Source organism: Uranotaenia lowii, chromosome 2, assembly GCF_029784155.1.
Source record: "Uranotaenia lowii strain MFRU-FL chromosome 2, ASM2978415v1, whole genome shotgun sequence".
NCBI lineage: Eukaryota > Metazoa > Arthropoda > Insecta > Diptera > Culicidae > Uranotaenia > Uranotaenia lowii.
Genome location: NC_073692.1, coordinates 168,122,455 through 168,145,051, shown reverse-complemented (window position 1 = coordinate 168,145,051; position 22,597 = coordinate 168,122,455). Strand labels below are relative to the sequence as shown.

The following is a 22,597-nucleotide window of genomic DNA, read 5'->3' as shown; positions in this document are numbered from 1 at the left end:
TTTTTTTGGACGTGTAATATATGAACTACAGCAGTTTTCCTGAGGCATGTTTTTTCGGATTTTTTTTTCTTTCATGCTGAATAACGAGAAAACTAGAAGCTTTAGCTATATATAATGTTCTAAACATATTTTACTGACATTACAAGGTTTTTAGTGATATAAGTTTCATTGTAATCGGTTAGATATAAAAAGAGTTATGACGATTTTAGCTTGGAGTGTCAAATTGACACTCCTAGTGCTGATTAGGGTAATGAAATCTAATGCGGATGAGGGTTAAATGGTAATTGTGGGGGGTTGGATAGGTAATCATTCGATCAAAAGACTGATATACAATGGATTGTGGGTTCAAACCAGCCGGAGTATCTCGGCTAATTTAGAATCATGAGAAGGTTACTTAGGTACCTATTCAGGATTCTTTATTTGTTTCGGAGTGTGATGAGTCAAACCTATCCCAAAGGACCCCTTGGTTGTGTTAAAAATATTGTTGATGAGTTAACCTTCCCATGCCGTTCGCAAAATATCCGTTTCGGGGAAATTTGAGTTGTAGTTTGATTTCGTTCTCCTGGCTGTAAATGTTAACCGATTTTGATGATATTATATTCATTGTGTAGGTAATTTGTTCTTATTACTCAAAATTTTAAAATAAAGTCGATATGTATTACCAAGTTATCAGAAATTGGTTCAGAAAGTAAAAAGTCCGAAAAATCAATTTTATTTTTAAAATGCTCATAACTTTTGACAGCTTTTCTGTATTTAAGTTTTTAATTGATGTTTGAAATCGTCAAGAATCCATCTATCCGACAGTGTATAGATATGTTGGGGTCTAATGAAAGTTTTGACCGCAATCTCAGATTTTCCGGTTGAAAAAAATCCAACTTAAAAAAAACGATATCCAATTTTTGCTTTGCTTAGCTGTATTTCATTTCCCAATGAACAGATTTTTAAAACTCAAATTTCAATTTTTTGACGTTAACTTGATCATTATTTTCATAGAACATACTTGGTCTGTCAAAATTCCAAGTTCTTCAGTATATTGGAATGATGATAAAGAGATTTTAAATGTGCGCTTCGGGTCATATTGACCCGAACGGCATGGGAAGGTTAAGCATGAACAATATTTGAATATGCGATCGAGACTACACGTACCGATTCGGGTCGAAAGACCTATCAGCCACTGGTGGGTTCTCATACATACATACATACAGAACGACTCCTTCAGCGATGGCCCAAACCACGTGATCCTTCCTCGAGGATGGCTGCCACGCCTCGACTTGGCTCGTGCGAGAACGACCAGATTGATTATGATTATGGAAACGATGATGATGAGGAACTTGGTTGGTCAAACAATGGCGGCGGCCTCGTGGTGATCGATAATGGCACCCCTTTGGTGAGCTGGGGTGTTTAATTTTCGCTTGCCTTTGGCTGGAAAACGAATTGCACGGCACAAAACACCGTTTTTACTGTCCGAACGGCATAAACACCCGGATTTATTGGACAAGTCTCGCACTTTTAATTCGCGATGATCGAGCAACATTACACGCGACTGTACTTGACAAGCGATGCCAGACGAAACAACAAAATACTGTTATAATTTTGAATTTCCGATTATAGGAAATGAGCTACATATCAGGAAAAGAAAGTGTCCCAATTCTAAAAGAACTAAGCTTTACCATTGTTTTTGCTTTACGTTGTAGCCTGCTTCCACCATTTCCGCATACTCCTCTACCGACTTTCTGGTGTTAAAACGAAGAAGAAGAAGAAGACTTTCCAATAACGAACGTGTTCTCGGGAAGTGTGTGGCCTCGTGTAGCCCGTAAAAACATGTAATATACTAATATAGTCATCCTCGCAGGTTTTCAGTGTCCAATAGAGAAAAAACAGTTGCCTTTTCAATTTAAACCAAGCAATCTTCTGAAAGTGCGACTGATCGTCTCGAAAGCAGAGAGTGAACTCCTACTTGGAATGTTAGTAAAATCGAATTAATTTAAACTACTTTCAACCCACGTTTATGAAAAACTTTTCATTGGGCAAGTCAACTCTTTGTTTGTAATAGGAAAGAAGCCCTACTCACTATTAAAGTAGTTGACCGATTCTTATCTTCACTGAAATAGATACAAGTGATAAGGAGAACGCACTGTATTACTCCTAGCAATCACAATGTGAATTTTAATTGAATGTTGGTTGTTTCCGTCGAGCCTTCCTTACATCCGGTTCGTTTCCTGCGAAAAAATATTATCGAAAATAGCACTTGATTTTCAATTGTAATCTTGTTTCAATAAGTGTTTCAGAATAACCTAAGTATGTTAAGTGGAGCCGAATTTATATTATCCTCAGCAGGCATTTCAAAGCTGATTTCTTTGGTAGGAATATTTCGTGAAATACGTACGCGAAACATTTGAAAACTGAACCACTTGTTTTTTCTCTGTCATGCAGATTTGTATGATTGTCGGGGGCCTGATTTTTATTGTTGCTGGAGATTGTACTGATTCTTCATTTTGGTGAGGAATTTATTTTACAAAAAATAGAAAATCATGTAAAGAGACAATTTTTTTTAGGTCAATGTTCTACATAAGTTCTACGACAATAAGTGCCTTACTATCTTTTTTCTCCTATACGATGTATGCCTTGAATTTGATCAAAAGCGACGAAGGCTTGAAAGTGCAGAATATGGTAGAGATAACATTCGCTTATATTGTATTTTTGGTACTTCTGATTGCTTCCATCTTGATGACGACTTCATGTAACAAAAAATATGCCATCGACTTCGTCCCAGAGGTAGGAAAAACACACAAAACATACACGAAGATATCGATGACTACCAATTTTAAATGAATTTTCAGCCACTAACCATTATCGGTGCCATTCTGTTAGCAATAGGAGCAACACTCCTTTTTCTGGATTGGCGTTCTGGAGATAATGCAGAACATTTACAAATGAGTTTTGCAGAACCTGTGAGACCGCAACCAAACCACCATACTATTAATCCAACTACGTATAGAAAATCAATTCTTGTATAGTTTTTATTGATGAATAACGAAATGCAAAGTTTGACAATGAATACAAAGCTCATTTGCATGCCTCAATTCCCAAATCCTTGGAAACGGTGTAGGCACAAACGGACATCATTTGGTTCTTGACTTTGTTGTAGTTGTCAATGGCTATCTGCTTTGCTTCTGGCCAGGAACCAAGTTCTTTGTAAACGGGTCGAACGAATTTCATACGGAAATTGCTATTGGCGAAAGCTAAAATTTCATCCATCTTGTCCATGAGCCTTGCACGAATGCAGAGTCGTACAAAACGAAAACGTATTTCTGCATTCTTGGTGTCATGAATTTTATATGTCTGATCCAGCAGTGACACCTTGTCTCTGTTTAAATCTTTGATGACCTTTCTCTCCAGAATTTGTGCCAAAAATTCAATTATTTGAATACTGCTAAGCGGTTCTGATAGTATAGTTGACGATTTTATGGTATCAAGATCATTCTCTGCCCACAGAGTGGCATGTCTTTTGCAAGCATCCAACAACGAACGGTCGTATCTGCAAACAAGCATAACATTATCAATAAATAAAAAAAATATATTTTAACATGAGTTATACTCAGGAATAACTGGTGGAAGTCCCTCGCCGAATAGCCACTTGTCCCAATCGATACGTTCTAAAAGTACCTCATTCGTTGGATCCTGACGAAACCATTCGTATAAAGCCTTCTTAAAATCGTTGGTCAAAATAGATTTGAACTTAAATTGGTTCAAATATGATTGGAAAAAGGGTTCAAACTTTTCGGGACCCCCTAACAAATCTTCCAAATAGCGTAGGAATGTTGATCCCTTGATGTAAGGCACAGTGGAGAAAGCATCATCCGGACAGCATTCACTCAAATCAACAACTAGTTTCGTGAGTTCTGGTGTAGATGCTAGTTGTGTTTTTATCTGCAAGAATAAAATTGCTTTGCGAATTACTATTTTAACATAGAAAAAATAATACTCACACAATCAGTTAGCTCACTCATGCCATGCAGAGCATGAAAATCGCGAGCTGCATTTCCCGACAGTCGACCCACGATTTTCCCCTCTACGAAAACTGTAAAGCCTTCATTGAGCCAGAAATGCTCAAAGTTTTTGTTCGTTACCAAATTGCCGGTCCAACTGTGGGAAATCTCGTGCGCCACGACAGTGGCCAACGATTTGTCTCCCGCTAGTAAGGTCGGAGTAACGAAAGTAAGACAAGGATTTTCCATTCCTCCGAAGGGAAAACTTGGTGGCATTACGAGTAGATCATAGCGACCCCACACGTATGGTCCGCAGATTTCTTCCGCCTTGGCAATGAAGTCAGCCGTTTGAGAAAATTCCTCGGCAGCTTCATTAACTTGCTCTTTTTCTGCCCATACGCTGGAACTAATAATAACACGGTTAAAAAATTTATTTTATGTACATAATAGCGCTTATATCTAGACTTACATGGGACCTATAGGCTTTTCAACTAGAGATCCTACCACAATCGCCAGCAAGTAACTAGGAATGGGAATTTTTTGCTCAAAATATGATACACCAGGCTCTGATTTGTTTCTGATAGCACTCATTAGGCCCACTACAGACTCCGGATGGTGTAACTATATCAGTTAAATCAAATATCAAAATTATTATAAAGTCAAATTAAGCAAATAAACCCATTCAAAAGATCATGCAAAACTTACTGTAGCATTGTAGGTAAATTTAACAGCCGGTGTATCCTGGCATGGTAGAATGGATCGCGCATGGATAGCTTGGCACTGACTAAACAAAAACGGATGTTTTTTACCACAAGTTTGTTCCGCTGTTAGCCATTGTAGGGCACTTGCTTCCGGGTTGGTTTCATACTCGATAGCCACGTTGAATACCCCCGTTGTTTTTGTGGGCAGATAGATAGTTATTTTGGATCCCAAGTTTTCCAAATGCTTGCCAACATCCCAATTAAGGGGTATATCGCCAGCAGGAGCCTTGAGGGAAACAGAAGCAATACTTAATTCGCTTGCGTCCAAAAACTGTAAAAAATAATATACCGAATTAGATATTTTTACAACAGTTACATACTACAATTAAGCATACAATTTCTTCAACATCGTCCTTCAAGGTTTTGAAATGCAAGGTTGAAATTCCAGAAATAGTTGATTTTTCGAAATTCACTGACCAATGAAGGTCTACGTGATGGATGACCAGCTCATCTAAAAAGTGATTAAAAGTGTATAAGTACTTTACCAAGCCTGGTTTAACCAGATATAGGTCTCTCTAATAAAATAACACTTACGGGCATTCGAGTAAGAGCTGGGGTCGGTCGGACTTAAGCGCATCTTGAGGCTGATGATTGAACTGCTAGTGAATGGATCTAGAAAAATTAATAACAATGGTATATTATTCCTTCCACATAAACCACAGACTTATCATCACATAGTTACCATTTCAGATAACATGGTCAAACAATCGAAACTGATAGGGCAGATAAATCTATCTATGGTTTATATTGTGTATAGGGAAACTGAATATTTTCTATAAGAATTGCATGGAGTTTAAGCATTTAGATAATTATTTAACATGCTGAGATCTGATAACCTCCGATTTACACACCGATTACTATAGTTAAATCGTATAAGGCAATGATCTCATCACCTGTTACATTTTTGGTTAACCATGAAGGTGTAAGTTACATCTCCCTAATATTGTAATCTACAGTGTGATCGAGACAAAACGTAAAACGCAATCATATCTAAAAATTTAGCAATATAAAACGTCTTTTTCAAAATGAACTATAATAAATAGTGTTATTTTATTTCAACTAACCTGCGCTTCGACACCTTGGCAAAATTCCGGCACCACCTTACACGAACACAGCACACAAATAACTAACTTGCAGAGACTTGCCAGTTACCAAGTTAACTTTCCAGTGATGGATTCACGATGACGTAGTTCCCTTTTGTGGTGACAGTTCGCACGTCCTGTTTACAGAATTTTACGAACGAGAAGTGGGGTGCGGCGAAATTTTTCGTGTAGCTGCACGGTCGAGAAATTTATCTCAAAACTCAGTTTATATCTATTATATAAAATTCTCTTGTAACGGTGTTTGTAGTACTACTCCTCCGAAATGACCCAAACGATTAGAATGAAATTATTTTTAGAATATTCTGTAGCCATGCGAATCGGTTTATATCGAATAAAAACAACACAAAGTCGCATCAATTGTCCGTAATAATTAAATTTGTAGTTTTTTGAATGAAATGAAAGTCATGGCTTCCATTTTTTCGACATTTTTTTTTTCCTTTGGGCGGTTTGTTTTTCGTCTCCAAGGTCGAGGCGTCGCGACCTGACGTCGTTAGAAGATAGTAACCATGGCATAGCATACTGATCAGTGAGAATATTTTGGCGCGTATTTCTCAACCAAGCATATTTTCAATGCAAGTGGTGGCGATATGATGCCTTGAGGTGATTTTTTTTGTTCTTGATTCCTAGCTCACATGGTTATGAATGACGCCTAGATGTGACTCAGGTTGACATATTGCTGATCGAATAAAACATATAATATTTGTTTTGCCAAAATCTGAAATTGAAAAGTCGGGCATCCATTATTAGAGATTTTCTTTTCTTCGAGGGTTTGTTTTTCGTCTGCATGGGCGAGGCGTCGCTAGCAAACGTCGTTGCAAGATAATAGTAACCAAAGCATACTGTTCATTGATCGCTGGAAAATTTCAAAATTAGGCGCCTATTTCTCAACCAAGTACCTATATATTTCTTATGCACGTGGGCAATGCACGTGCGATGTGCAACCTAGATGTGTTTCTTTTCTTGCTTATTTGTACACATCACATGGTAATAAATGACGCCTAGATGTGACACGGATTGATATTTCATCGATCGAATCAAAACCATATAAATGATTTCAAATATCAAAACCATTTTTAATTCGTATTAATGTAAGTAGTAAATTGTTGTCCAAAAAATATGAACTTGGTAAAGATAAATATGAAATAATGTTATGCCACTTTGCGGACGTTTGAAAATAAGAAATTGGAAAGCTTTACATTCCATTTCGTATAAACCAATACGCCTAGAACGCTAGACACATTAACTGAACAAGAGTCTATTTTATTCTATTTTGTTTATTTATAGAGGATTTTAACCAACTTGGTCATTCGTCCTCTCAACAAGAGTCTATTCTTTGAAATAGATTAGATTGGATTGAAGTTTGAAAAGGTCGAATGAACTATTTGATTTTTTGCAAACTTAAATTGAAGTTATCAATAAAATAATTTACTTTTTAATAACAAAAAGTGAGGATATGCATTTTCCGGAAGAATTTTCAATTAAGAAAGTAGACTAGAGCAAGTGCAAACTACCAACTTTTACAAAAAATGCATACATAATTTCTTCATCTAAAAATTGTTGGGCCCAAAAATAAATTCAGATTTGATAAACTTAACTCTTTTTTAAAATCATTCACCAAAAAACTTTTTACACGTTTACTGTTCGTTTACACACAATCAAGTACAAACTTAACATGAAAAGTGTGTTTTTGTTTTACATATTTTGGCTATATAGAAGATACTTTTGATTCACTTTTTTGTTGAAAAGTTTTTTTGTGATTGATATTCCAGGGGCAGCAGATTTTTATGATGAACTTTTAATATGACCTGAAAGTGTTCAAAATATTATTGATTCCTGTAATTTCTTAGGTGGAATAAGTGAAAACGCGCCATTTAGCTATGAAACATCTACAATTTAAGAATTTTATCTTCAAAATGGCCAGAAAGGATATCCCGAGTGTTGAATCTGAAGCTGATATTCAAAATTATTATAAAGGTCTTTGTAAATCAAGGTCTTTTGGTTGAACAGCATTCAGTGAAATTGAAGTACCATGCATTTATTTATTCCGGAGAAAAACTTAGGATATAGCAATGAAAGTTAATAAAACAGACAAACAAGAACAAGTATTAAATTATTTTTAAAGTCTTTTCACTGACGCATCTGAAAAAGACCTATGTGTTTTCACATGCCCCAATAAATGGGACAAATGTATACTTCGATATTTCTTTTTGTCAACATAACTAATATAATATAGGAAATTTTGAAATCAGAACTGCTTCAATTAAAATCTTTAAAATAACGGGTGAATATATCTAAACATATGTTTTCCTCTTTTCAAAACCAATCGTTTCTTTGATTCATTGGGTTAAAGTTCAAAGGAATTAATTTGCATTTTTTGCTTGAATAAAAAAAAAGGAATTTGCAATACACAAAATCACCAGATTTAATGCCAATCACTTTAAGTTGAAATGTGAAAAGTCTATAACTTAAGTATCAGGTGAAACTTTTTGGAAATGATTTTGATGAAAATATGGATTTTAATTCAAACTGCTTCGAAGCATGAGGATAGTGAAAAATAAGCTGTTTGAAAATGGTTAGTAAAAAATCTTTTCTTATGTGTTTCATTTCTACAGTTCTAAAAAATACACCATCCAAAGCTAATTGGGAGCTGAAAGCGCTGCGTTTAGCAAAATATTCGGCAAATACTCCAAAAATTGTCCCGATATTAAAAACAATATAACAAAACGAAATAAATCTACTGAATGTAATACAGCAAATGAAACATACAAATTATCAACATATAGTTATTCATTGAACAAGTTACAAAAATTGGATTTTTAAAGACCCGTTGAGTTTAAATTCTTTGGTTTAATTTTGATAGAATTAAGCGGGACTATTCGAGTAAAGGGAAAGAAGGGAAATGTAAAGAAAACTAGGAAAAATAGAAAATGGACGCCAAATGGTAAGACGAAGTTTACCGGGTCTGCTAGTATCCTTATAAGGATAACAAAAAATCAAGTCAAACTACACGCTCAGAAAATTATACATACTGGTACCGTAAAATGTACATATTTTGAAGATCGAAAACTTTTATCACTGCTTTTACGTAGAAGTAAGTTACAGAAACTACATACTTTCTCAGTTCTTTTTGTTCTAGAAGGTCCTTTCTGTAGAAAAACTGTTCAGGTTGCTTATTCAATAAACAGTAGATTGATTAATCAAAAACACAATTTCACTCACCTGAAAGACTGCATTCAACGGCCCGGCAGATGTTAGAATCCTTCATCCCAGTGTTCCCCAACGTTGGCCAATTGGCGAAATCTTTACTGGTTACACCTTCCAGGGACGTTCCCACGGTTGGGGAACTCGAGAACAGCATTCGCCGACACTTGAACAAATTGAGAAAAAAAACAGTAAATCTATCTTGCACACATATAGGAATGAAAAAATGTGAAAAAAGAACACAATCTCACTTACCTGAAAACATATATTTTCCGACCATGTTGTCCGGCTCCGGGTGCGTATCGGTTTAAAGGCTCATTGAGGCCATGCCCGGCTGTCGTCGATACAATCTGGACTTCACGCGCGAAAGACGATGACCATGCGCATAGTAATTGCAAGAACACGAATAGTGCAATATCTAAATATCATGCGTATGGTAATTTAGACACGAGGAAATTACTATGAGCTGTCAAAGTTCACATAGTAAAAATACTATGTCTTAGTACTTTAGCCCAGATTTCTGGTAGAAAATACTAAATTAGTAAATATCATGATCCTGTATTTGAAAAACCCATGCAATTTTTTTCCGTGCAACGACGGCGTTGACAGCTGACGCGACGCAACGACCGACGTGCTATTGTGCGGGCGCCTTAAGGGCCATTATTAAATTTGAGTATAGAAATTCTTAAGTACAAGAAATCACTTTAGACGCTAGAAATGGTAGACCGCAAGTAAGATGAAATTAAAAACAAAAAAAAGACAGTAAATGTAGTATCGTTGTAACATAAACTTTCTTATACATATATTTCGTTGGTATTAATTGGTTCTACTTTAAAAAGTTTTATATGAAAGTGGGCATAGGCTTTAGAAGAATCTAGGCAGTCGAGGAAATTCCTGAGTGGTCTTGGGTCGATACTACACCACTGAAGTGCTGTTTCGAACCAGAACTACTTAATTTTGAGTCTAAAAAAGGAGCGTGTAAGCTTAACTCCACGTTCCAACGAAAATGCACCAATAGGAAGTTGCGCCCAATTGAATTTTTTAAATTTTTTGAAAGTTTCAAGTGATTTTAAGATGAAATCGCGTTTATTAGGTAAGGTGTAACCCCGTACACTCGGAATGACCGTTTACTCGATTTGTTTACATTTGGCAGTTTCGCCCTTTTGAAATATTACACTAGAAATGTACTAAAACCAGTGCTAAAACTTTTTTCTCTTATGGCACCCCTGTTTTACGGCGCCAAAAAGCAAAAACTGGTTCAAAATTTATTTGCTTTGGTTACCTATATAAATATTTTACGGGCGGAAACCGTTTCAGTTTAAATCATTCTGTGCATTTCAATAAGCTTAAAGCGTCTTAAATTGAAACATGGCATCTCGTCGAAAACGAGCTGCTACCAGTGAAGCCCCGGTATTTATTTTATTAATCTATGTAATAGTATATCTAGGCATTAACCGCATTATTTATCGATTGTTCAGGCAACCGTTGGCAAAAAACCGACTAAAGATTCGAAAGCTAACCCTACCGAACAAGAAACATCGCCTGCTGAAGGAGGACCGACAATTTTCATTGAACACTGCAGATCATGAAACGTGTTTAAGCGCCGGGCTACTCAGCTTCACGCAGAGTTGTGCGAACTTGCGCCGCAATACACGTTTAGTTTGATACTGAACGGTGAAGGAAAATCGAGAAAAGGTGCTTTCGAAATCGAAATTGCTAAGTCTAGGGGCGACGTTAAAAGAACTTTGGTTTGGTCCGGCATATCCAAGGGACCACCACGTAAGGATAAGTTTCCAGAGACTCGAGCTATTTTGGATGATATCTTAAAAGCGTTAAAATAATGTAATCTAGTATTAACATATGTGTTTTATGAAGGCTGTTTCCCCTATATCATTCTTTTTTGCAGCCTTATGACGACTAACGGTTAAACCCGTTTGGGAGCCGGTAGTTTGAAGATCACTCTAGATTTGAGGTGATATGGGGGAAACTAGCATTTATGAATCACGTTTGTTAACAAATTTTGTAATGTAATGAATGAAAACCTCCAAGTACAATCCTTGGTTATGTCAAGAAAATGTTTGTTTTCTCATTATCTCAATACAGAATTCCAGCGCATCTACATATATAATTTTATCGTAGAACATAATCTTTAGGGAAATCCATTATTTTTGGGTAGCTCTTCACTAATTTAGGATCCATATGATCCAATCGTTCAGGAACCTGTCTAGGTTGCCTTATTTGATTGGTAATGTTTTCCAAAATTTCTTGTGGCACATTATTATCCTCAAATAAATGGAGTCTTTGCATGGTGTGACGACGTTGAAGGTTGCCATGCATGGAACGGTAAACAGCTTTTTTCATAATCTAAAAATAATTAAGTGTTAAATGATTTTCTACGCCTCCATTGATGACTTACCATGGTTGGATCTTTTTCGTGGAGCTGCCAAGCCAAAGTCCAGCTGGCACCTCCAGCATATCCCGTGTGATGGAAATAGGCCCGTTTTTTCCATTCATCTCCAGGCAAGGCGATATCAGCAGTATTAATGACCACTACATGATCTCCGCAATCGTCTGAAATGATTTAGTTTTTGTACCAACATATCTATCATTCATTTAAACCGTACTCATTGGGTGATATATAGGTTTGTGCAGGCCCATCAAATGCTTCCTTATCAGACTAGCTGATTCAAACGGATTTTGCCAAGTACAATCGTAGATGTGCCAGGTTCTGGCGAAAGTTGCCCATTGCTGTAAAATACACCGGGTGTTTACATAATCAATGTCGAAAAATGTTAGCCTACATTTTTTGTAAGATAATCTAAGATTTTCTAATTACCTGGACTCGTTTCGTAACAGACATGGTTGTTTTACGCTCTGGTAATGTTATAATCAACTAAATGAGCATCTTAGGACAATTTAATTCAAAAACGAGACTTAAAAACACATTTCCATGGGGTCGATTTACTTCTTCTTCGTTTTAATGGGTCGATTCACGATGACGCACTTCCCTTTTGTGGTGACAGTTCGCATGTCCTCCTGTTTACAAAATTTTACGAACGAGAAATGGGGTGCGGCGAAATTTTTCGTGTAGCTGCACGGTCAAGAAATTTTACTCAAAGCTCAGTTTAGCACACGCTCTTTTTTTTAAACTCAAAATTAAGTAGTTTTGGTTCAAAACAGCTCTTCGGTGGCTTCCCTCAACTTTGAGTTTGACTGGGCAATAGCAAAACTAAGTTCTGATAGGCATACTCAATACTAAGTTCGGCAGCCGAACTCGGATTTATCCTTTTTTTCGAGGGTAGCTGATTTTCAGGGAATTAAAGGATGATTAAAATTTGTTGTACCCGGATGTTGCTGTTCCGCAACCCCCTGGCAACTTGACAGTTTAGTCGAGTTTGCTGTGCCGTCTTCAAAATGGTAGATGTCGCACTAGTCGCGTTTGTTTACATGTATCCTGGGTCGTCCCTAGCAGCGGCAACGTTCATTTTCCATTGAAACCACTTGATTTTGTTTCGGCATCCGTGGATGCAATTCAACTGACGAAATACCATTTTAAAAGGGCACATAATCAAAAGTGATGCAAAAAAGAAAAATAAATAACTTTATAATTAAATTTTATAATAGTTGTCAATGAAATAAGTAATTTTATTTCAATCTATTTGTGTTCCATTCTCGGTTCCAACTTAATAACATTTCTGTTTATAGCAAAGATTACAAAATGGCCATCTTTCATCCGAATCCGTCAAGGAATATTTTAAGGAATATCTTTCAATATTCCTTGCGAATCCGTTGTGTTTTTGTTACAAGGCGTCACCAGATAGAGTTATGAGTTTATTTCGTTAAACATAACGTGGTTTGAAATAGTTCCGCTATTTCCTTAAGTTTATTACGGTAAAATTTTATCCAGCTGAATGTTATGAAATATTAGTTTAACAAATATGTTGAGATAGTAAACACTGAGAATGAAAGCGGAAACGAGTTGAGGTGATGGCTTTGCATTTGCACAAGTGACGTACAGATAAAATTTCGGAAAGTTTAATTCAAAAAAAAAATAGTAAGTAGCATCAAATGTGAAGATTGCAGAAATGAACTTTTCAATAGTTTTATTGGCAGATTAGAAGTTAATGCCGATGTGTTAAAGGTCTGCAGAATAACCGAGTTGGAGGTAAAAATTGTAGAACAAAATCATCAAAGTATAAACTTAGTATACTATATTATGATATCATAATGAATCGAACTCTGACACAGGTTTCAAATGATGCACGGGATGTTTTTAGAGGATTAGCCGAAAACATTTTGGATCAAGATGCTTTAGTTAACCATCGAAACTTGTTGTTGAAATTATGTGTTGATTGTGTTTCGGATGGAGTCCTTCGCTAAGCAACTTAATGATTCTAAAGAATCTCTTCGAAAAAAACTAACAAAGGTAATATTGTTTAGAAATGAATAAAATGTTGTTTTTAAAATTTACCATGCATTAACCCGCATGAGCCAATACTGTACGCTGAATCTTCCGTATCATTCTATTCTGATAACATTAATAGTAACGTTCGATATTGCATCTTGGCTAAATGTGCCTTTGCTTGAACGGATAAAATATTATTCCCGAAAGATACGATGAATATTCTTAGGAACAAAATGATTAATTTTGCAACGCAATCAAATGATAGAGAACTATTTAAGAAAGATACAATTAATGGTCTTCAGAATTAATTGAGTATTTTAGCAACACGCACACACTTCTTCGCTGTCACATCAACACGCGTTGTCAAACTGTGTAAAAAAAAGTTTCTCCCGGATCAGGTCGGGCAAATTTTATTATGACTCGTCCAGTTACGAAACTGGAACCGGAAGACGAAGGCTTCGAAGAAGGATATATGAGGGTAAGTAAAATACGTTTTTGTATTCATTGTGGAAAACTGAAATTGTTTTTTTATTCTCAGGCACAAGCTGGAGGAAAAATCTGAAGAAACTTTTTCTTCCGGAGGCAGAACCAATGCAAGGAAAAGCATCACTACCCGCCGACCGGTTTGGCAGTGATGCAGCAGCAGGCTGCAGTTCGTAAGTGCTGCAGCGATGAAACATCCGGAAGCTGTTCCTGCAAACATCCGCGGAAGGTTTGTTTTTTTTAATTAATCATTTTAGAGGAATAATAAACTATAGGTATGTGAAATAAAATGAATAAGAGTACATTAAACTTTTTTTTTATTTTTTGCGGAAATTCAATTGCAATTTATAAAATTAACAAATCCCCAAATTGGGTTTGAATCTTTTCATTATTGGGTGACGATATGCTCTATCGTTACCTTTTTATGAGAGGATCATTAGATAAAGATAACACGAATGATCAAACCGTTTTAGAACGAGTAGAAAAAAGCAAAAAAAATGAATGGTTACTCTACTTAACGACCCGTTCGCTGTATCGTAAAGTGCGTCCAAACGATTCCATTCCATGGAAAAAAGACTACCTTAATCGTACATCAATAATCCAAAACTATATCCAAACTATGCGGGAAAACATTTACAAGATTTTTGAATTAAAATTTGTTTGTGTATTTCATAAATAAAAGCCATTTACCACGCTGACTTTTTTGACCATATTATCGTGTTTTTCTTTAAATATCAACTCATTTTCCGCTTAATAGGTGATTCTTAATCATTGTTTTTAAAAACTTTTTTTTTCAATAAAAAATATGTTTGAAACCTTAATTTGTCGAACATTTCATTATCCACCCTTTCGATATGTTTGTTGAGTGAAAATGAGATTTTGACAGAACCAGAGAACCAGAAAAACTGGCACACGCGATTAGTATGGGAAACGTCAAGTTGCCAGGGGGTTGCTGTTCCGGTACACTGCATTGCCATTACAGAGCGGTGGAAAGTTTTGACATTCCCGGTCAAAGAAAACTTCCGGATGTTACTTCCCACGGGAAGCAAACAACATCCGGAAGTTTCCGGACATTCCAAGCCGCTCACCATATGATGACAATGACGGACAGAATTTTACTCTGACACGGTGAACATGCATTTCATTATGAAGTTCTTCATAGTCTTCCGGTAATTGTTCCGGAGCGACAAAATTTTGCGACGTGTTCGTTGGTTGCTGTTCCGCTTCAGTGTTTTCAGTCCAACAAAGAGAGTTCAACATTCGAAACGTTGACGTCGTAGCGTGCAGTCGCACTTTTACCCGCTCTTCAAAACAATAGTGCAATAAGTGTGGTTAGTTTTTCACGCGTCGCGTTTCCAGCCCGACACATCCGGACTTTTTCGCGCCGTTTGGGCATTCCTGCTGACGAACCATTGGGTTCGGATTATCGTGCTGTTGCCGTTTACCCAAAGGACCATTGGAGCTGATCCAATTAGTGGCAACCGAGGAAGGCATTGTTTCTCCCAAACCACGTGGTTGGTCAAGGCCATCGTTTGGTGTCTGCTGATATAACCCAACTAAGCGAAGGGTGGCCACCAAACAAAGCCACATCATCATCACTGGATCAACAACAACAACAAAGAAGAAGGTTTGTGTACCGTTTGGGTGTTTATCCGGCGGATCCGAATTTGTCTACCGTGAACGGATAGCGGGTGCATTGCACGGCTCGCCAAAGATTTGTTGCCGTTGTCATCGCCGAAGCCAATATCGATCAACGGAGGACCACGTGGTTTTGTTGTGTTTACAACAAAGAAGAAAAAACACTGAAAATAATTTATCTTTAAGAAGTGCTTGAAAACCTGTAAGTTTATTTTACTCTATTTTAACTTTTTCTACTTTCTATCTTCTTTCCCTTTATATTTTGATCGTGTTTTGCTTCGCTCATATTTTTATCACGGAAGGCCTTCGTGTCTCTGTTTTAAAATATGAGCGAAGGCGGGGGGCCCCACCCGTTAACTGTGGATGACGAAAGTGTCACCTACGAGGATGAGGAGCATTTGGAGGATTCAGCTGTTGCTGGTCCTTCAAATGCTTTCCATGCTCCGATGGATGATAATCTTGCATCACCCACAGTTAACAGTAGACCTACCCGGCTCCGAACCTACACAGATGGTTCAACTTTTAATGGGCCTTGGGTGGTTTTCATCCGGCCCAAAACCGGTGGAAAACGACTTAACGTGGTTCAGATAACCAGAGATCTGGCGAGGTGGACCTCCGTGACCAGCATAACCAAGGTGCGACCAGACAAGTTGCGCGTTGTTGTGGCTGATCGAAAAGCTGCCAATGAAATTGTTGCCAGCAATTTCTTTCGGCTTGAGTACCATGTTTTCATTCCGTCTCGTAACGTAGAGATCGAGGGTGTGATAACAGAAATGAGTCTGGAGGAAGACTACATTAAATCCAAGGGCGTTGGTAAGTTTAAAGGCCTTGATTCGACTTCGGTCGAAATCTTGGATTGTCGTCAACTTAAAACTGCCAACGTCGTAAATGGAGTTAAAGGGTATTCGCCTTCAGCCTCATTTCGTGTTACCTTCGCGGGAACCGCCCTCCCTCACTACGTCTTGATTGACGGAATGTTGAGGCTTCCTGTGCGACTCTTTGTGCCTCGCCCAATGAGTTGCAAAAGGTGCATCAAATTGGGCCATACCGAGTCCCATTGTTGCAACAAAGCACGGTGCTCTCGTTGCGGAGAGAATCATGAGGAAGGAGCGTGCTCAGCATTAGAGCAGAAATGTATCTATTGCGGGGGCTCTCCTCATGATATCTCTGTGTGCGAGGCATTTAAGAGTCGCTGGGATAAGGAGAGGCGCTCTTTGAAAGAACGATCAAATCGTTCTTACGCCGCTATTTTGAAGAGCGCTTCTCCCCCGGCTCAGCCTCAGCCTAGTAATATTTTTTCAGTACTGCCAGTTGACAATGGAGATACTGACACGACTGATGAAGATCATCCTATTGTTTTTATAGCCAAATCCCGAAAACGCTCTAAACCAGCTTCAAAGATCCCCAAAATTCCAAAAAAAATACCTACAGTTAACTCCTCAATCAACGGTAGACAGAAACCATCTACTTCAGGAAAAGAAAAAGCAGTCCCGCCAGGATTTTGTACCCGTGAACAAACCAGAAGTAGCGGAGAGTTCGAAAACCCCAAAACCTACCGCAGTCTCAACTGATCCATCTATTCAATCGGGAATTTTTAAGTTGAGTGACATCTTAAATGGAATATTATCGTTTTTAAACGTATCTGAATCGATAAGAGACATCGTTTCAGCGATGCTCCCTATAGTAAAGACATTTTTAAAGCAGTTGATGCAAACTTGGCCCATTCTTTCAGTGTTTATCTCTCTCGATGGCTAATTTACGCCGAGAGGTCGGAGATATCACTGTTTTACAGTGGAATTGTCGTAGTATTATCCCTAAACTGGATCCGTTCAAATTTCTTCTTTATGAAACTAGTTGCGATATTTTTGCCCTTTCTGAAACATGGCTTTCTTCTCAATCAAACATCTCTTTCCACGATTTTAACATTATCCGTCTGGATCGCGACGATTCTTATGGAGGGGTGCTTTTAGGGATCAATAAGCGCCACTCCTTTTATAGAATCCACCTCCCTTTATCAGGAGGAATTGAAGCTGTTGCATGTCATACAACTATAAGAGGTAAGGACTTATGTGTTGTCAGTTTGTACTGGCCTCATAGAGTTGCAGTGGATCGAAGTCACCTAGAGGACCTTTGCTCAGTACTTCCTGAGCCAAGGTTGATCCTGGGTGATTTCAATTCACATGGAACTGTTTGGGGAGAACAAACTGACGATAGTCGTTCTTCTCTTATTTATGACATTTGTGACAGTTTCAATTTAACAATTTTGAACACGGGTGAAAAAACACGAGTACCTAAACCTCCTGCAAGACCAAGTGCAATTGACCTCTCACTCTGCTCAAATTCATTATCATTGGATTGCCAGTGGAAGGTAATCCCTGATCTCAATGGTAGTGACCACACAGAAAAAAATAATGACAATTACGTGTCATTGAAAATGGTTACCTGTAAAATAAAACGGCATGGAATCCAAAAATCAAGTAATTTTAAATGGAGTTCTTGGAAATTAAATAAAACATCATTTGAATTTACAGCAAACGCTCTGTAACAAAAAGGAGCATGATACTTGCCGTAGTTTTACAGGTCGATGTAATTTATTTTCAAGTTAGCACATAATTTACAGGCTTGTTTGACATTACAGGACTGAAAAATTTTCGGTTTACAATCAAAACAAAAGAAAATAAGACAAACAGAAAAGAAAATTTCGTGTCAGCAACTGTCCGTTTTGTTAAATTGCTCTTGAATATCCGGAAATCCATCAGGTGGAGAAGCGTCACGATAACAGTTGGCCACCAAAGCTGAAAAAGTGTCATGTTTAATAAAGATGTATCTGTCGGGAAAGGTGACCCATTTTTTTATCAAGCTACGCAGGTAATCTTCAGAATGGTGTTTGTGCCGAACAGCGAAGCTGGTGTTAAATCTAAAAAATTTTACTATTGAGTTAGCAATTTCTCAATTTTCGTGAAATTTGCTGAACTTGAGTAAAATAAACCCATTTGCTAGTTTCAGCATTTCTAGTAGCATAGACTCAAACTTTTAGTCCGTGCTCAAACCGTGGTTTGTTGGTGTGTTTTGTTTTGTTTTTTTTTCCGGTCAAATGCATTCGGTCGGCGTTGATTTCGAAGCGGAAAAGGTGTTCGTTTTTTGTTTCCGGTGCGTGCATGCAGATCAAATTGTGGCAGGTTCGATGAGTTCCGTTTCTCACAGATTCATCAAGTCGAATTGACCACAGGAAGAAGAATGGTCGTGGCCATTGTTAGTGGCTCTTCTCCCGATGTGTCGCCAGATTGTGGGAGTTCAATTAACACTTTCCGGATCAAATTGGTCGACTATCATTCAGAGGCTGTGTTTTTGCTCAACATGGGGATTTGATCATAGCTCCGGCGGATAAAAACGGAACAGCGATAGTGAGTTTGATGTAAATTTACTATGTTATAATAACATTTATGAATCTTATTATTCATTGCTTTTTTTTTTTTAATATTTTCAGAGATACCAGCAAAAATGAAATAAAAAGAATCTTCCGGGAGTACAAGAACGTTAAAAGTATGGGAACTCTTCCTTTTCTTGTTCTCATTCCGATTTGCCGAGCGTGTTCTTGCGCCATGGAAACACCGGCTGTGCGGGAATTAATCGGAGAAAAAGATTGGTAGATGTTTTACTCGGTGAGTGTAAGGTGATTGTGTAACTTAGTATCAGATAGAAGTCTCCCCTAATTGGAAGCGATCGAATTCAAATATTGAATTTGAAAGAAAACTGTTTAATTTTGAATTTTGTTTCAGGTTTGAAAGTTGATTCCTTTTTTCCGTCCGTAGAACTTCTTCGGAGATTGAAAGAAGGATTCTGAATCGTTATGGCAACCTGCCGGACCTGGTCAAGATGCATATTTTGGGCAACTTCTAGAACCGAATCCTGTCAACAGCCGACATCGAGTCATAGGTTAACCAATTTTGGACTGGCTGTTCCAGAGAGGGTCCTTGGTTATTAAAGCTGGTGGATCTGCGATACGGGATGGAAGCTGGGTGAGTCACTATCAATATTTTTTTTGGTTGATTAGCAAGTGATCAAAAGCTGCCCTGGGAAATATAAACTGGGAAAATCGCCTTCGAATTTTGGAAATTGTTTTCTCTTACGCCAAATTAAGGTCATTTGTTATGTCACAAGTTCGCAGTATAAGATCTCACTGTTTATCATGTTATGTTAGGTACATATTCAATTTTCAATCCTGCTATCGAAATTGTAAATGATTAGTATACTTTAATTTTCTTCACTGATCTTGGATTATTGGAAATAGAATTGTAGAAACCAGTCGTAGAAATACGATTTTTTTTAAATAGGCGTTAGTAAATTTAAGCAGGTGAGATTTGACTTCCTAATTTTAAAGTATAAAACGACAAACTGAAAATGTCTATTGCGACCAATTCGACGACCAACCTCCGTGACTTCGAAAGGTAATTCTATTATCAACAAATTTCTATCATAATTATATAAATTTCCGATAGGCTTTAACTTGTACGTTTTTGCTTTAACTATCGCCGATGATAAAAATGAAGTTATAAACTGTCAAATAGAATTAACAAACAGCAACACACTTGGATATTTCAAAATGATAAAAGCAGTGCTCGGTTTGATAGATAAAAAATAGTAACTATGAGGTAATAACAATTGTTGTTAAATTTGAACTGAACCGAGACTGCCTATTATAATTTCCATCAAAACATAAAAAAGGATTTGAAAGAAACCTGATCATTTATGTTTTTTTTCAGATTTTGGTGATGGTCCTGATAGGCTCGGAAAAAATATGAGAAAGCAGTTGTAGCTTTAAAAGTTGAACTTTATGGTAATGGCTTTTCAAACATATTTATTTCATAAACTGATAAACACATTTTTTTCAGAAATTTATTGTTTACAAACGATCATCTCGTCATCTCGAACTCATGGACGGCGAAAAAGCTTCCGAAGTAAAAAGAAATTCCTTCGTAATTGAAAATAAAATTAAAAATTGGAGCCAATTCTCAAAATCTTTATTTTTCCTTTTTTGGTAAAGAAAATCCATAAATTGAATATAATAAAATTTTATATTTTACTCAAATTATAGCAATTATAAAGCAAAAAAATTCTAATATTTTAGCAAAATGATTCCATTTACTGAAAAATTGATAAAAATTTAGTCTGGACACTTTTTGACTATTTTGCTTAAATTTTAGTAAAAAAAACTGCTAATTTCATTGCTAACTTTTTAGCTGGTCAAATTTGAGCAAAATTTTGCTTATTTCTGGCCTCAAAAATTTTGTGTGAAGGTTAACGTATCAAAAATAATTTTTCGAAGTTTTTGAATTCATGATAATTTAAGTCTAATATGAAAACTGTATGCTGTTAAATAAAGCTATTGAACCTTATTTTGTAATATATATTTTCACCGAAAAAAATTTTTCATATTTTTAATAAAACAAAAAAAAACATTCAGTGCACTGAACAATCCAGTGAGCTGAAATTTTACAGTCCTGTAATTTTCAAACAGCCTGTAAAATAATTTGAGCACTGAAAAATAAAGGTCAAGTAATGTTTTTCCGGCCTGTAAAATTACGGTAAAAGTCCTGCTCCTTTTTGTTACAGGATATTTGCCGTAATTTTACAGAAAATAATTTTTGCTGTGCACTTGCCAATCAAAATTACAATCACCAATGGGGCCAGCTCTTCAAATTCAACAAATATGGTATATGACCTTACAAGACACATCGACTGGAAAAAGTACTCGGACGAAATAACAAAATCCATCGATTCTATGAATGTTTTACCCCCTTTAGAGGAGTATAATTTTCTTTCACGTATGATACATGAAAGCAGTGATTGAATTTTGCTGAGCATGAGTTGATCAGCCTTCTCTCGCTCACTGCTTTACTCGGAAGCAAAGGTTGCTTTGAGGCAGCGAAAACGACAAAACCGATGATGCATACGCTCTCAATATGGCCCGCTTTCAAGAAGCAGTATACATTCGAGGCAGCGAATCCAAAAAACCAAACGAATGGCTCTCTTTCATCTCCTGTTACAAGCTTGAAAGAAGCGAATTCAAAAGGCAGAGCGAACCCGAGTCTCCTCGTTTGTGTCTGGATCGAATGCGTGAGGTTTTTCTGCTATTGCTATTATTGCACAGCAACCGCACGCAGGCAGCTAGTTTTTTCGTTTCTTTTTCCTCCCCCCTCTTTGCACTATACGTTGCGGGCCGTGCAACGCAATAAGTTCGGTTGTTTTTGTTGTTGCCTCAACCTTTGCGGCGAGGTTGAAGATGTTCTCCTCAACGACAGCTATCGGCTGGAGTTATTCAAATTCAAGAACGTAAATGAGTATGTGTGCCTCGTCTTCTTCATGCATCATGTAGCAACCGAACGTTGAGAGAGTTCGTTCGGGGCAGCAAACGAATAGTGTCTCTCAGAGCAGATCCTCCTCATGGGGGGAGGTTTGAATGAATGTATATGTATCGTCTCCTGTATAGCTATGCGAGGCCTCAAAGTGTGTATTTTGAATGCCTCTGATGAGAAAATTGGTGAGGATTTCAATCACTGCATGAAAGTGCACTTTGCGCTCAAACAAAACCGATCCCAAATTCATCTATTCCTAGAAGGCCTCCTAATCCATGGTGGGACCAGCAATGTTCCAAGCTTTATAAGGACAAATCGAAAGCATTTAAAGATTTTCGAAAACGTGGAACTCTCGTCCTTTTTGAAACCTATGTTACCCTCGAAAATCAGTTTAAAAAATTGATCAAAGGGGAAAAGAAGGCGTATTGGTGGAATTTTGTAGGCGGTTTATCACGGGAAACATCTCTGAGTACCTTGTGGAAAGTTGCACGAAGCATGCATAATCGATCTTCTACAAATGAAAATGAGGAACATTCACATAGATGGATATTCAACTTCGCACGGAAAGTCTGTCCAGATTCCACACCTGTGCAAAAAATAATCCGGAACGTGCCTCCTGATAGGTGTGGTCTGGATTCCAGCTTTTCGATGGTCGAATTTT

At 37.2% G+C, this 22,597-nt stretch overlaps 2 protein-coding genes and 1 long non-coding RNA gene across 3 annotated transcripts; 2 read left to right on the top strand and 1 right to left on the bottom strand.

Moving 5' to 3' along the window:
- Positions 1-2,100: 2,100 nt before the first annotated feature.
- Positions 2,101-3,037, top strand: LOC129746913 (uncharacterized). The gene is made up of 4 exons (XM_055740849.1): positions 2,101-2,360; positions 2,434-2,498; positions 2,556-2,775; positions 2,841-3,037. Exons 1-4 carry the CDS (start codon positions 2,301-2,303, stop codon positions 3,015-3,017), a joined length of 522 nt encoding a protein of 173 aa, XP_055596824.1. The 5' UTR covers positions 2,101-2,300; the 3' UTR covers positions 3,018-3,037.
- Positions 2,994-12,053, bottom strand: LOC129742070 (leukotriene A-4 hydrolase-like). Its single transcript, XM_055733916.1, has 12 exons — positions 11,891-12,053; positions 11,679-11,802; positions 11,471-11,625; positions 11,197-11,418; positions 9,073-9,220; positions 5,285-5,362; positions 5,086-5,201; positions 4,695-5,021; positions 4,459-4,610; positions 3,990-4,395; positions 3,599-3,930; positions 2,994-3,538 (listed from the first exon to the last, which is right to left on the bottom strand). Exons 1-12 carry the CDS (start codon positions 11,912-11,914, stop codon positions 3,067-3,069), a joined length of 2,556 nt encoding a protein of 851 aa, XP_055589891.1. The 5' UTR covers positions 11,915-12,053; the 3' UTR covers positions 2,994-3,066.
- A 5,938-nt stretch (positions 12,054-17,991) lies between these two features.
- On the top strand, positions 17,992-20,584 carry LOC129746915 (uncharacterized). Its single transcript, XR_008737409.1, has 5 exons — positions 17,992-18,995; positions 19,068-19,242; positions 19,360-19,599; positions 20,344-20,417; positions 20,473-20,584. It is a non-coding gene; the product is annotated as an uncharacterized LOC129746915 (long non-coding RNA).
- The last annotated feature ends 2,013 nt before the right edge of the window (positions 20,585-22,597 follow it).

Excerpts from the sequence above, each read along its gene's own strand:
- LOC129746913 (XM_055740849.1), top strand. The coding sequence starts at position 2,301 with ATGTTAAGTGGAGCCGAATTTATATTATCCTCAGCAGGCATTTCAAAG. Across the intron at positions 2,499-2,555 it reads TGTACTGATTCTTCATTTTG|GTCAATGTTCTACATAAGTT; the intron begins GTGAGGAATTTA and ends AATTTTTTTTAG. Across the intron at positions 2,776-2,840 it reads CCATCGACTTCGTCCCAGAG|CCACTAACCATTATCGGTGC; the intron begins GTAGGAAAAACA and ends ATGAATTTTCAG.
- LOC129742070 (XM_055733916.1), bottom strand. The coding sequence starts at position 11,914 with ATGTCTGTTACGAAACGAGTCCAG. Across the intron at positions 9,221-11,196 it reads TGGATTTCCCTAAAGATTAT|TGTCGGCGAATGCTGTTCTC; the intron begins GTTCTACGATAA and ends AATTTGTTCAAG. Across the intron at positions 3,931-3,989 it reads TGAGTGAGCTAACTGATTGT|ATAAAAACACAACTAGCATC; the intron begins GTGAGTATTATT and ends TTATTCTTGCAG.